Genomic DNA, 14,837 nt, shown 5'->3' with positions numbered 1-14,837 from the left:
GAGGCTAAGGGGGTCCACCAAAAAGCATGCAGAGAGAAGTCAAAATTAAACATGATTTAAGAAGAAGAAGAAGAAGAAGAAGAAGAATATTACAAATTGTCATGCAATTATTAATGTGAATTAATGGTACTTCACATCACATCATCATCATCACTATTATATGTGACGTGATTCGAAATGGAATACTGATTCAACAGACGTGCTGTAAAATAATGCATTGTGATAGGTCATTTCGGCTCCACGTCGGAGAAGTTTCTCTTATTTGCCGTCTTCCGTGTGTCCATGCCGTAAAATGAGGGCGTGGGGGGAGCGGAGACTTGAATATTTAGGGGCGTGTTATTCTAATGATAATCATTTTTCTGCCGTGGGATTTATCAAGGGCAGGCATTGCATACACCTAGATTTCAAAGGTACGCATAGCTTCATAAATCAGGCGGTGAGAGGAGTGTGCATAATCTTATGCCAACATATACGCCCGTTTCTACGCAAGAATGATAAATGAGGGCCATTGTGTTAATGGTACATGTACTATTTAAATGACCATAACCTGCTCAATTTTCTACCGATTTTCAAACGGTTTGTTTTGTTATAAATGTCATGTAGTTATTTATGACACTGCATACTTATAAAAAGTGTATAAATAAATAATCATCCAGACAATTATAGCCACGTTAATAACGTTTGTAAGAAACCAAACCGTTTGTAAATCAAGATTTCAACGAGATAAGAGTATTTGTGTTCGTTCTTATCTTGCATCAGCTTGTCTGTGGCAAGATGGCCGCCGGTGATGACGATGGAAACTCCGCCGTAACACTTCTATAGCCTTTATGGTACTGAGGCTGTGAGAGCTGATTTCTGCTCAGAGGACGTTTGGCCATGCAGGTCAGGTTACTAATGAGATGCGCGCGCTGGCTGCTGCGCTGCTCCTCCGTGAAACAGGTGACGGTCTTACAACAAATACAACGATAAAAACGCGGAAATCTGTAGATTGAGAGGTATGGTAATTTAATATTTAGTTATATCGTAGTTCCCAGTGAATGTGTAGGAAAACGGAAAAAGTCGAACTACACTGTACTAGCTAGATTAGCATCCTGAAAGAGTGCAGACGGCGAGGACGCGCGCAGCTCTTAAAGGAGCCACACCTTATTTCCACTCATTACACCGCCATGAAGACTGATGGTGGTTTTTGCCAAGGGGGTAATCCATCAGCCGGAAGCTTTTGTAGCGTACTATCACCTGCTGTTAGCATCCCATTGACTCCCATTCATTTTGGCGTCACTTTGACAGCGAATAACTTTACATCTGAGGCGTCCAAAGACTCCATTTATCCATTACTTATTTCTAAAGAAACACGACAATGTATAAAAGGCTCCATTACTTTGTATGTTACGTTATGGCCACGTAGAAGCCGTTCTTGTAAAAATAGGCTAAAAATTGCGTCATAACCACTCGACTGTCCGTCGCACAGTAGAGAATTACCGTATAGACAGGAAGAGAAGCTCGCACAGCCTCGCAGGCAATCTTTTACTGTCTAAAGTCAGCCCATGGCATACATAGAAGCAAAATGACAAAATAACTAATCAGAATACTTACCAAAAGTTGCTCCAGGTTGCGCTTCGCCGTCTCTGTGCACAATTAAAATTTCTCTTGGCACAGCTACTATAAGTCAGTCAGTTTGCTCACGTGACATCTACGTCGTCAAGCTCAGTTTGAGCCTGCGCAGAACGCTTGGCTATCAGGAAGTGAGTGCCCATGTTGAGCTTCAGCTCTCTCCGTTGAAATCAACGGGGTCGCTGTGTCCATTTCTTTTACTGTCTATGGTTTTTGCAGATGTGTGTGTTCAATATAGCTAATGTTATATTTTACACAAAAACAAAAACAAAAAAGGCAGCCAACAAATATATAAAGAACACTTTGTGAGTTCATTTCAAAGCAGTGTTGGCCTGTGATAAAGGGATATTTACTTGATCTGAAGTCAAGTGACTCAGATTTGAAAGGTTTCAGCGGGCCAGTGTTTATGTATAGCGCCACCTTGTGGTGTCTGTCTGTTCTTGCTATTCCCGTGATCTGTGCCTAACAATATGGTTAGCATTAAAAAGTAACAATATTTATTAATTTAAACTATTTTTTATTCATTTAACAAAATTGTAGCTATGTTGGAAATGACACAAAAATATTCATTTCACAAGTGATTTAAGTGATCTTGACGATACATTTTTCAATTTATTACATGCATCATATTTCATCTGAAGATCTTCACTGACACGGTCTCCTTGGTAAATGAGTACAATATCTTCATAAGTCACATATTTGTTCAGTGTGGTGGAAATTGTCATACACAAGTTAAATTTTTGTATATGAATCATTTTCACACAATACACACTGGTTTGGTTCAGGTTTAATTTAGATTAGTCTACTATTATTATATTTATAAATATGTATTAATGGCTGAAATCTGTTTTAATAAAATAAACCCCTGGTTCATAAGTGAAAAAAGTTTCAGAAACACCTATAGATAATCAAATGACTTCAATCATAAACTTGAATGATTTTGTGTTTGGATAAAACAGTGAGAAGACCAAGTATGTGCGAGTGAGACGATATTTGACACACCCCATACAAAATTGGGCTTCGACTATGAGGTTAGAGAGCAGGAGTTAAGAGCGGGCCACTTGAACATCAGCCATTCCGTCAGCGTGTCCCATTAGGAAATCAGTCTAACAAATGTCTGATTGCTCCCATTTCCCTGTTTTAGCCCGCTAGCTTTCCACGCGTGGCCTCTCGCCTATTGGCCGTCTCATTTTACACCCCGTTTCACTGAAAGGATACGGGTTATATCCGGCATCTAAATCACTAAATTAGTAGTGATATTTGTATTATCACTACTAATTTAATTTACTGTTCATCTGTTATAAGGGCGAACACATCAGATGCGTGTCTAACGTTACCTCTGAGTGCAGGTGAAGACACATTCAAGCTCTTCACGGTGAAGCAGGAGCTGGAATACGTCGAGAAACAGATCCGTGGTCTGCTGGTGAAGCAAGCCGAGCTGTTGGATCGGCGCTCAACGCTTAAAACATCACGTGCCGATGCTCACGAATCAGTGGTTAGTGACGTTAACTCTTTGACTCCCACTTCATCTACTCCGTGTGTTCCTCTGCCCAGGAGGACGCGATCATCTCGGGCTTCATTCACTCCGGCACCGAAACAACAACATGGACCATGGATCACACAGCGGAAGACACGAGACTGGACCAGAGCTACCTCTCTGCCCCTCCCGGTCTTCGAGATCTCCACTCGGAACCGCTTTTCCCCTCTTCGCGAGCCGGAACGCGACGACGCCATGATCATCGGCACATCCATGGTCCGTCATGTCCGCGCTATCTCGGATAAAGGTAAGGCGCGCACTCACTGCTTTCCTGGTGCTCGTGTTCTTGATGTCGCTGCACAGGTTCCCGAGATCCTGAACGGGGACGAACGCGTCAGAGCTGTTGTGCTGCACGCGGGAGCGAACGACATCAGGCTGCGGCAGACGGAGGTTCTGAAGAAGGACTACAGGTGCCTGATCGAGACGGTACGCAGCACAGCGCCTAAAGCAACGATCATCGTGTCTGGACCGCTTCCCACGTACAGACAAGGACAGGAAAGGTTCAGTAGACTATTTGCATTAAATGAATGGTTAATGTCATTGTGTAATGAACAGAAACTGCTCTTTGTAAATAATTGGCATCTGTTTTAGGACAGAGCCAGGCTGTACCGTGCAGAAGGACTCCACCCCAGCAGAATCGGAGCTGCTGTGCTGTCGGACAACATCTCCAAGACGTTACGGACCAGATGACTAGTAAGTCAAAGTCCAAATCACAGCCTTTGCGGTCCAAACTTAACTAATAAGCATAGTGTGGAACATTATATAGAAACTGTGTCTATTCCTCGTTTAGTGAAGCCAAACAATAAATCTAGTGCAGTAATTTATTGTAATTAAACCAGAAAATCTAAATATCAGTGAACAAAAACAATTTCTAAAGCTAGGTCTTCTAAACATTAGATCGCTCACACCTAAGGCGGTTATTGTAAATGAAATGGTCACAGATCATAATTTCGATGTTCTGTGCCTTACTGAAACCTGGCTTAAACCAAATGAGTATTTCGGTCTAAATGAATCTACTCCGCCAGGATACTGTTATAAACATGAGCCTCGCCTGATCGGTCGTGGCGGCGGTGTTGCAACAATCTATAAAGATATTTTGAATATTACTCAGAAAACAGGTCACAGGTTTAATTCATTTGAAGTACTTGTGCTAAATGTTACGCTCTTAGATGTAAGAAGGAAAACCATATTATCTCTAGCCTTGGCTACCGTATATAGACCTCCAGGGCCATATGCTGAATTCCTAAAAGAGTTTGCAGACTTTCTCTCGGTTCAATTGGTAAATGTCGATAAAGCAATAATTGTTGGAGATTTTAACATACACGTAGATAATACAAATGATGCTTTAGGGGCTGCGTTTACAGACTTATTGAACTCCTTCGGGGTCAAACAAAACGTCAGTGGTCCCACTCATCGTCTAAATCATACACTAGATATAATTATATCCTATGGAACCATTCCAACTGATATAGATATTATACCGCAAAGCGATGATGTCACTGATCATTACATGGTGACTTGCATAATACGTACTGATGAAATATGTCATGTTGCGCCACGTTATAGACCAGGCAGAACAATCCTTCCAACCACTATAGATGGATTATCAAATAGCTTACCTGATCCATCTAAGCTGCTAAGTGAACCCAAACAAACAGATGAATTAGAGGAAATGACTAGCAGTTTAAGCACCATTTTCACTAGTACATTAGATATTGTTGCACAAATTAGATTAAAAAAGGTTAGAGAGAAAACTAAAGCACCATGGTACAACAGTGCTACGCATAGAAACTCGCAACTTAGAGCGTAAATGGAAACAAACTAACTTAGAGGTCTTTAGAATCGCGTGGAAAGACAGTATGTCACGTTATAAAAAGACACTAAAAACAGCCAGGGCTGAGCATCTCCGCAAACTAATCGAAAATAACCAAAATAATCCAAGGTTTTTATTTAACACCGTGGCTAGACTAACAAATAAACAGACATCACCAGAGCAAAATATACCGTTACAGTTTAGTAGTAATGATTTTATGAATTACTTCAATGAGAAAATAGAAAGCATCCGAAACACAATTATAAATGTACAATCCTCTATGGTGTCTTATGATTCAGCTTCAACTATGGCCCCCCTAGAACAACTACACCGCTTTACAACGATAGGACAGGAGGAGCTAAATAAACTTATCATTGCATCTAAACCAACAACATGTTTATTAGATCCAATACCCACTAAACTACTGAAATAACTATTACCTGTAGTGGAAGAGCCTCTCCTCAATATGATGAACTCGTCTTTATCTTTAGGTCATGTTCCAAAAATATTCAAGCTGGCCGTAATAAAACCTCTCATTAAGAAACCGCAATTAGATCCAAATAACTTAGCAAATTACAGACCCATTTCAAATCTTCCATTTATGACCCATTTATGTTGTGCTCTTTTTTGCAAGAAAATGATATCTATGAAAAATTCCAGTCAGGATTCAGACCGCATCATAGTACAGAAACTGCGCTAGTTAAGTTAACTTTTAGCTTCTGACCAAGGCTGTATCTCAATACTAGTCCTACTTGATCTTAGCGCTGCGTTCGACACTATAGATCATAAAATACTCTTGGATCGACTACAAAACTACACCGGTGTCCAGGGACAGGCATTAAGCTGGTTTAGATCGTACTTATCGGACCGTTATCATTTTGTCTGTTTAAATGGGAACAAAAAATCAAAGATAACGTCAGTAGACTATGGAGTACCGCAAGGATCGGTTTTAGGCCCTCTGCTATTCTCAATATATATGCTGCCACTTGGGAATATTATAAGAAAACATGGAATTAATTTCCACTGTTACGCTGACGACACTCAATTATATATTTCATCACGACCAGATGAAAACACTAACTCATCTAAACTGACAGAGTGTCTCAAAGATATAAAACGCTGGATGACGCGTAATTTCCTGTTATTAAATTCAGATAAAACGGAGGTATTACTTATTGGTCCAAAAAACTACTCAGAAAACCTCTCACAATTCAACTTTAATATAGACGGATGTCCTGTTACTTTATCCACTACAGTAAAAGACCTGGGTGTTATACTAGACCGCAACTTGTCTTTCGAAAATCATATTTCATATGTTACAAGAACAGCCTTTTTCCACCTTAGAAACATTGCTAAGCTACGTAACATGCTATCTGTTTCTGATGCAGAAAAATTAGTTCATGCATTCATGACCTCGAGACTAGATTACTGTAATGCTTTATTAGCCGGTTGTCCTGCATCCTCAATAAACAAGCTACAGTTTGTACAAAATGCAGCTGCTAGAGTTCTTACTAGGTCAAGAAAATATGATCATATAACACCGATTTTATCATCTCTACACTGGTTACCTATTAAGTTCCGTATCAACTACAAAGTACTACTACTGACCTATAAAGAACTGACCCTAAATGAACTCCTCCTATGTACTTAAGGGACCTTCTACCTTACGGACCGGGTCGGCGCGTATGGTTGGGTTGCGGAGAGTTCAGGTTACGGAGAGTTTGTGAGATAGTGGTTTTCTAACACCGACTCCCGTATAATGGAAATCATTATAAACATCAGCTATGCTAATCATCTCCCATCTGCCTTTCTGCTGTTATTTCGGGACGCTTGTCCCGAGAAAAATGGCGTTCGTCAGGTCCAGTTTTGTGTCCAGCTTCTCACGGGGATTTCGGATGGCCCAACGCCTGTGATGAGAGGACCAGCGCCTGTGAAGAGACGACTCAACGCCGGCGATATGTTATGGCACCGTTTTATATATAAACAATATTTATATTTAATATTTATATATATAAACAATATGAATGTTAGCCAGAGGAGAACTGGCCCCCGACTGAGCCTGGGTTCTCCCAAGGTTTTTTTCTCCATCCAATCTGATGGAGTTTTGGTTCCTTGCCATTGTCGCCTTGCTTTTGGCTTGCTTAGTTGGGGTTATTTAATATTTAATATTTAACAATATTATTGATCTGTGTTGTACTACTTTCATGTTATCAGTGTGAAGCTGCTTTGATGCAATCTGTATTGTGAAAAGCGCTATATAAATAAATGTGACTTGACTTGACTATTCACCAAGGCACAGTTCCTGTCTTTAGTGTTAACCGCCGATTCCGTTTAATGGGCTTTCGGGGAAAGATTGATTACAGTGATGTCTGGAAACAAGCATGACCTCACACACGTGAACAAAACACCAGAGATAACAACTCGTGACCTTAACTGATTGCTGGGAGAAACCAATGACCAAAAATATCAAACAGCGCAGGCAGGTCATTCATCTCCGCCAAACTATGTAAACTGCTCCGGCACAGGTTATTTTTATGAGAGAGTAAGACTTAAATGAACTGAAAACCCCCATTACTGTAACAGAAATGATTCATTGACTTTGTCAGACCAGTGTCTGTCTTTACCAGTGTCAGAATAACAGACTAAACTGGCATCAACACTTTAAACCAATAAACATTGTTATCACGTGATTTAGATGTCTTTATAATGACATCCTAATTGTTTGGAGATAGCTCGTACTGATTGACAGGGGTCCAGCCAACCACTGTGATGCAAAGAAGAAGCCAAGCACTCGCTTTGGAAGAAGCCTCAGCTCAGCATCACATTCCTGAACAACAGACAACGCTGAGTGTTATTCAACTGCATGGTTTTTTTTTCTCTCTCTTTTCCTGTGTCATGTCTGTTTGTATTATATGGGTTATGTTGTGTGTATTACTCAATTTCAGTGCTGTGGAAAAGAATAACCCCTTGTAACCCCCTGGGGACAATAAAGTTAAAAGTAAAAAAAAAAAAAAAAAAAAAAAAAAAAAAACAATCACTGCTGTCCCCTAGTGGTCAAACAGAAAATGATGTCTGTCTGTCCGTGTCATTTCTAAATTATTTTTATCCTGATTAACTTCTGATGAAGAATAAAATTAAAGGTGACTGTGAATTTTTCATCTAACACTTCAGATTTTTATTTTATTATTATATTTTATATATTAAATAATGTAGGCTAGGCCTATATGAAATCAAGTGTCGGGCTTTAAAAGTCCTTGGTCATCAGCATCCAAATTCGTCATGTTCATGTCCGTATAATTTTATTTGTGGAAATCAAATCAACCATTTATTTCAGTTAATCAGTACATGACTGATTAACAGTAATGTAAATGCTAAATGCCCTAATACATGTTGATACTACAACAATGCAAAGTATATGCTCTTAACCTTGCAGTTCACATATCATGTAAGCCTCAATTTCTCCATTTCTTTGCACAAAACTCTCCAGAAAATGTCATTTAATGGTTTATTTCTCAAAAAAAATTCCCCGGGGGGGAAAACCCCAGACCCCCCTAGCATTTACTGTCGCCCCCCAGGTTCAGAATTGCTCCTACGCCCCTGTTTTGATGACATTTTTGAATGTACACATAGCCTACATCGGGTTGTTTTGCAAGTGCAGAATCAAGGTGCGCGTGAGTGATTCAAATTTTAGTTGCCATAGCGACGCGAATATACAAAATCAAATATATACAGACGAAACAATTGAGATTTGTTGGTTGAGACAAGGCGATTTCAGAGACTTTTTCCGAGTGTTTTCTTCCAGATCTTGAGATTTCGAAGCTATTCGGACGATTTCTTTTCTAGGAGGAGACCGAAGGATATCCTTTATTAGTTTTATTTTTTAAAAATATTTCATATTATTTCTAAGGACACTTTTATCTCATTGTTTGTTTCTTGTTTTATATTAGGAGTTGGAGTTTTATTTAATTTTGTGTTTGATTTGATTATTTTTTGTTGTATTAATTATTTTTTTATTTTTTTGGGGGAGGGGGGGCAGTATTTCCCAGGGGATTTTTATTTTATTTTATTTATTTATTTTTCATTTTTTCTTTTGATTGTATTTTGCATTGTTTTTATTGCAGGTTGGAGGACGACGTTATCCTAGAAGGAGTAGATCGGAGGATATATCCTTTCTTTTTTATTCTCATATATTATTTCTGAGGACACTTTTATCTATTACTTTTGTTTTGATTTATTTATTTTATTGATTTATTTTGGGAGTATTTCTGATAAGGTTTGAATTTTATATATATATTTTTTGAATTGTATTGTCTAACTTATCGTTTCTATTGCAGGACAATGATGGCTCACATGGGTGAAAGAGATGGTGAGTGAAGTTATTCATTTGTTTATGGTAGTTATGTTAAAATGGTGTGATGATGGACTAAATTAATGTGCAGAAACTTGTAGCCTACGATGCAACCCATTTGATCCGCCAATTTCCAGGCCTATTAGATTCCCTTTCAATTTGAGTAACTATAGTAATAATTTGTAATTGACCACTGACATTGATCATTGATTATTTTTAAAACATAACTAACTATGTGATGTCTGAAATATTGCAGGCTCAGGCTGCTCCAGAACGAGGGGACCTTCTTCCACTCAGACGGCTGGTCTGGAGGTTTGGCGTCTCCGTTCTGTTGATTTACCTCCTCTGTCTTCTGGGTCTTCTGGTTCTTCTGTGTTCACAGAGCAGGCTCACATGAGGAAGTGGCAGAGCAGGAGCCAGCTGAGCCCAGATGATGAGTTCATGTGCCCTCCACTGCCAGGTCAAGTTCCTGTGGAGCCAACAGTGACCTCAACTGGCCCAACAGCTCAGGGTGCCGTGGAGGCGTCTCCTGCGAACAGGAGCTCAACAGGTGAGATTGAAATAAGGCTGGGAGGTGTAAAGTGTACTGACAGAGATTTTGCTGCTTCAAGTTTTTAACAGGTTAAGGTCTGGTCATATTTACCATTGCTCAGCAATATTTAGCTGAAATTTTCTTTCCGATTTTTCCTTATCCAAAATGTTTTAGTTGGACGTTCATCTAACATATATTTATGTTTCAGAACATTCAGAGAACAATCAAAAGTCACATTCCCATAATATTAGCAAAATTATAAAAGGGATTGTTCCCCTTAACATTTATCAAGAAGAAGAAAAAAATAACACATTGAAAAAATACAAAAACTGGATGTTATTAATTAATATTGTGAAATAAGACTTTGGGACATTGATGCAGGCATTAAGCAGAAACTGGGCCGTCGTATAATATATGTGCATTATTTTGATTTGTAACATTACAGATAAGAATCGAACAGTAAAAGTTGAGTGTCATTTTGTCATTGTTTAATTTGAGGTTAGAGATGTTTCTAAAAAATGTCTTTTCAATTGTTTTTCTTCATTTCAGGAAAACCTACACTATGTAGGAAGAGGAAAGGAATTCGAGGTTTCCTCAGGAGGGTGTGGAAGGCTATGAGACATCGTTTCGGCTGCTGCTGTCACTGTAGTGCTGTGGATGATGTGGAGCCTTTCGCCCCTCCAGCAGATCTGGACCCAGAGCCTGATCCAGATCACTCCGCCGTCAAGCCAAACAATGGTGAATCCACAGTCATTATTTCTTGAACATTATTTTAAACAGTATTGTCATCTTGTTTTCCACTAAAAATATCTTTAGGCTTGTTTTCAGCTAATATTAATATTACTTTCCCCATATTAATACAGTATAATGCAAGGTTACTTCAAGGGGTTCGTAGTTATTGTAATTACTGTAATATGTACATGGGAAACCGACTGTAAAATAAAGTTCTACCGGTAACACTTTATTTAAAGGTGACGTATGTACTACATCTACTTACTATAATAACTGTAAATGATGCATAATTACAGTAACGCCATAGGATAGTAAGTACATGTAGTTAATTCATATGACTTATTTGAGGAAGTACAATGCAAGTACATCAGCTTAAAATAAAGTGTAACCAACTATTATTTATTAAAAGGATCTAGCATGCTCATATATTTATCATATTCTGTTTGTTTTTCCAGAGTCGTTTGAGTCTCTCTTCAATATAGGAGAGATGATTGGATCCGGAGGATTTGGCAGGGTGTTCAAGGGTACGCGGAAGTTTGATGGCAAAAAGGTGAATTACGGAACTGTACAAACGTTTTGCTCTTGCATGCATCAAAACAATTTACAGATGGTTTAATACCTAGTGCAAGGTCAGGTGCCTGAATACTGTTACTGAAACTTTTTTTTTTTTTTTTGCAGGTTGCCATCAAAGAGATCAACAAGATTGACAACAATCGTTATCTTGTTATTGTAAGTTGGCTAAAACCTGTTTAAGTGCTGATTACTGTAGTTAATACACCTGTTGGAAGCATTAGCTGTAAAATTTATAGACAAATAAGCGTAGAAGCACCAAATAACTTTGGGCTACAATGGCTCTGAATCTACAGAGATAAAAGAAAAGTACATGATGTGTTTTCTTCAGATTTGTACCCAGCTAACCTTCTGTCTGCTACTTTTCTCTAGCCTGGGCATCCCGAACCTCTGGTTACAGAAGTGGCGCTGCTGCTGCTGATGAGGCAGGAACCCAGAAGCCCGTACATCATACAGCTGTACGAGTGGTTTGAACACCCTGAAAAATTCACCCTCGTTATGGAGTACCCTGAACCATGCGAGAGCTTGCTGGATTTCATCAGACGTAACTCTACACTGCATGAAACAACGGCTCGGGTCATCATGCGACAGGCGGTGCTGGCAGTACAACACTGCATCGAGCGTGGCGTTTTTCATAATGACGTTCATGCGGACAACTTCCTGTTGATGAAAAACAAGTTAGAGGTCAAGCTCATAGACTTTGGCTGCGGTCAGCTTCTTAGTAGTGACGGCTACGAGAGCAGTAAATACCTCGGTGAGCATTTTAGCAGTGTAAAAACCTGAATGTAGTGACTTATTTTAAATAAAAAGCTCAATAATGCGCAAATGTTTTGCTTACAGGACTACCGGATAGCTGCCCACCTGAAGCCTACACACGACCGAGATTCCACGCCATTCCTACAAATGTCTGGAGTCTTGGAGTGGTGTTATACGAGATGGTGAATGCATGTTCTCCGTTTTTCGGTAGAACGGATATCACACAAGGTGAAGTTATATTTGAGAACTCCAATTTATCCAAAGGTGAGAGAAGATTCCGATTTCCTTGATTAATACACACATAAAGCAAAGGCTCTGTACAGAAACAGTTGAAGGTGAAGTACGCATGTAAGATTTTTTTCGAACCAGTAAAACTTGCATTTGTGATGTTTGAGTTTTTTGACGCAAAGACTGCATACTTCACCTTTAAAGTAAAGATAAAGAACATTTTACCTTACATGAATCATGTTTAGATGCTAAGTCACATGGTCATGACTAACCACCTCTCTCCTTATTAAAATGTGTACAGAATGCAGAGATCTGATTATCCAGTGCCTAACAAAGGATCCAAATAAACGGCCGACGTTAGAGCAGATGCTACAACATGAATGGATTAGAAATGATCTTCTTGTAGATTGGAGAAGTTCAGGAGATTCACTTGCTTGGTGATTTCAGGTGTGAGGAAGAGTAATGGACAGTATATAGGGTTATTACCGGACAGTTATCTTCAAATCAGGATTTTTTTGTAGTGAGATTTTCACATTTATTGTAGTGTGTGACCAAGTTAATTGTATGTGCTTGTCATAGTCTAGTCAGCTTCATTTATATAGCGCTTTATACAATACAGATTGTTTTAAAGCAGCTTCAATATCATGAATTAAAAAATAACAGAATCATTAAAGCAAACAGAATTCAGTTCTGCTGTAAAGCAGCTCTAAACGTTTATGAGTTGACATGTTCATATAATTTTGTTTTGGATAGGAAATAACACACTTGCGGTCCTTGGTGGAGGGCTTGAGCTCATGACGTGACCCGAAGCCCGAAATCCAGCCTCGACTCGACAGGGAACTCGAGCCGCCACACCAGAGAGCTCAGAACCTGTGAGCATGAGAGACTGCAAGACTGGGAAGAAGTCATCAAAACCATATTTCCATCCTTCTCTTACTTATCCATGTCACCAAGTATAGTATAGGATGTACACCAAGAGTTAGCCATAGCCACAACGCAGAAGTCAAGTCAATCTGATCGTTAGAGACATCATTATTCACGTACCCACCAGAGATGAGACCGATTCAATGTCATTTCCACAAATATACCAGTGACTACAAATAGAAGGTGGCATGGTCAAACAAACTGTAACAATTATAAATCAACACGTGTACACAATCTTAAACTTGTTAAGTTAACTTGTTTTTATCAGGCGGTTAGACAAAATAGGAAGGGTGGTGGGTTAGCAGTTACTTTCTCCTCAAAGTTGCAGCACCAAAAAAATAAAATACATTAAATTAAAATAAAATAAAATCACATTATGGAGGAATTTCAGTCTGGCTTTAGAGCTCATCACAGTACAGGAAACTGCCCTTACAAAAATAATTAGTTATGCCAGAATAAACTCGGATCAAAAATAAGGTCTCAATTCTACTTCAGTAACACTTTATTTCGTAATTAAATATATATATATATATATATATATATATATATATATATATATATATATATATATATAAAATAATAAATAAGTAAAGTTGTCCTCCGAAGTTAGTTGGCATGTAGTTGAAAACTTACTTATAATTAGTAGAACGTCTAAAGTGACTATCGAAATAAAGTGTAACCAAAAAATATAATAATATATATAAAAAATATATACGTAATAATATATAATAAATAAATAAAGTTCTCCTCAGAAGAGGGGGGGTGGAGGTGGGAGAATATAACATATTGTGTATGTACTTTAAAAAGATATTACAGTGTCTGTTAAATATATATATATATATATATATATATATATAAATAAATAAAGTTGTCCTCCGAAGAGGGGGGGTGGAGGTGGGAGAATATAACATATATATGTAGTAATATATATATATATATATATATATATATATATATATATATATAATAATTAAATAAATAAATAAATAAAGTTGTCCTCCGAACAGGGGGGGTGGAGGTGGGAGAATATATATATATATATATATATATATATATATAATAATTAAATTACTAAATAAATAAAGTTGGGGGGAGGGGGTGGGAGGGTGGGAGAGTATAACATATATATGTAATAATATATATATATATATATATATATATAAAAATAATTAAATAATTAAATAAATAAATAAATAAAAGTTGTCCTCCGAAGAGGGGGGGTGGAGGTGGGAAAATATAACATATATATGTAATAATATATATAAAAAAATAATAATTACATAAATAAAGTTGTCCTCCGAAGAGGGGGGGTGGGGGTGGAGGTGGGAGAATAAAACATATATATGTAACAATAAATATATATATATATAAAAAATAATAATTAAATAAATAAATAAATAAAGTTGTCCTCCGAAGAGGGGGGGTGGAGGTGGGAGAATATAACATATATATGTAATAATATATATAAAAAAATAATAATTACATAAATAAAGTTGTCCTCCGAAGAGCGGTAGGGGGTGGTGGGAGAATATAACACATATGTAATAATATATATATATATATAGTATATATATTAAAAAATAATTAATAAATAAAGTTGTCCTCCGAAGAGGGGGGGTGGAGGTGGGAGAATATAACATATGTATGTAATAATATATATACAATTAATAATAATTAAATAAATAAATAAATAAAAATTGTCCTCCGAAGAGGGGGGGTGGAGGTGGGAGAATATAACATATATATATGTAATAATATATATATAAAAAAAATAATAATTACATAA

General features: G+C 37.8%; 2 protein-coding genes across 6 annotated transcripts; both read left to right on the top strand.

The window, feature by feature from the left end:
- The first annotated feature begins 2,343 nt into the window (after positions 1–2,343).
- LOC148973680 (uncharacterized) lies at positions 2,344–7,242 on the top strand. Of its 5 annotated transcripts, none has more exons than XM_089119408.1 (3): positions 2,344–3,574; positions 3,740–3,841; positions 6,802–7,242. In XM_089119408.1, the coding sequence occupies exons 1-2, from the start codon at positions 3,344–3,346 to the stop codon at positions 3,836–3,838; spliced, it is 330 nt and encodes a 109-aa protein (XP_088975534.1). In that variant the 5' UTR covers positions 2,344–3,343; the 3' UTR covers positions 3,839–3,841; positions 6,802–7,242. The 5 variants fall into 5 exon arrangements, with proteins under 5 accessions (XP_088975534.1, XP_088975533.1, XP_088975531.1 ...); XM_089119407.1 differs by having other exon boundaries at positions 6,614–7,242; XM_089119405.1 differs by having other exon boundaries at positions 2,344–3,648.
- A 1,752-nt stretch (positions 7,243–8,994) lies between these two features.
- LOC148973679 (serine/threonine-protein kinase pim-2-like) lies at positions 8,995–13,593 on the top strand. The gene is made up of 9 exons (XM_089119409.1): positions 8,995–9,327; positions 9,566–9,859; positions 10,391–10,579; positions 11,029–11,123; positions 11,252–11,302; positions 11,516–11,897; positions 11,984–12,163; positions 12,429–12,574; positions 12,881–13,593. The coding sequence occupies exons 1-8, from the start codon at positions 9,300–9,302 to the stop codon at positions 12,566–12,568; spliced, it is 1,359 nt and encodes a 452-aa protein (XP_088975535.1). The 5' UTR covers positions 8,995–9,299; the 3' UTR covers positions 12,569–12,574; positions 12,881–13,593.
- The last annotated feature ends 1,244 nt before the right edge of the window (positions 13,594–14,837 follow it).

Source organism: Pimephales promelas, chromosome 14, assembly GCF_988280905.1.
Source record: "Pimephales promelas chromosome 14, fPimPro1.hap1.1, whole genome shotgun sequence".
Classification (NCBI taxonomy): domain Eukaryota; kingdom Metazoa; phylum Chordata; class Actinopteri; order Cypriniformes; family Leuciscidae; genus Pimephales; species Pimephales promelas.
Note: the sequence above shows the minus strand (reverse complement) of the source record. Positions and strands in the feature narration are given on the sequence as shown.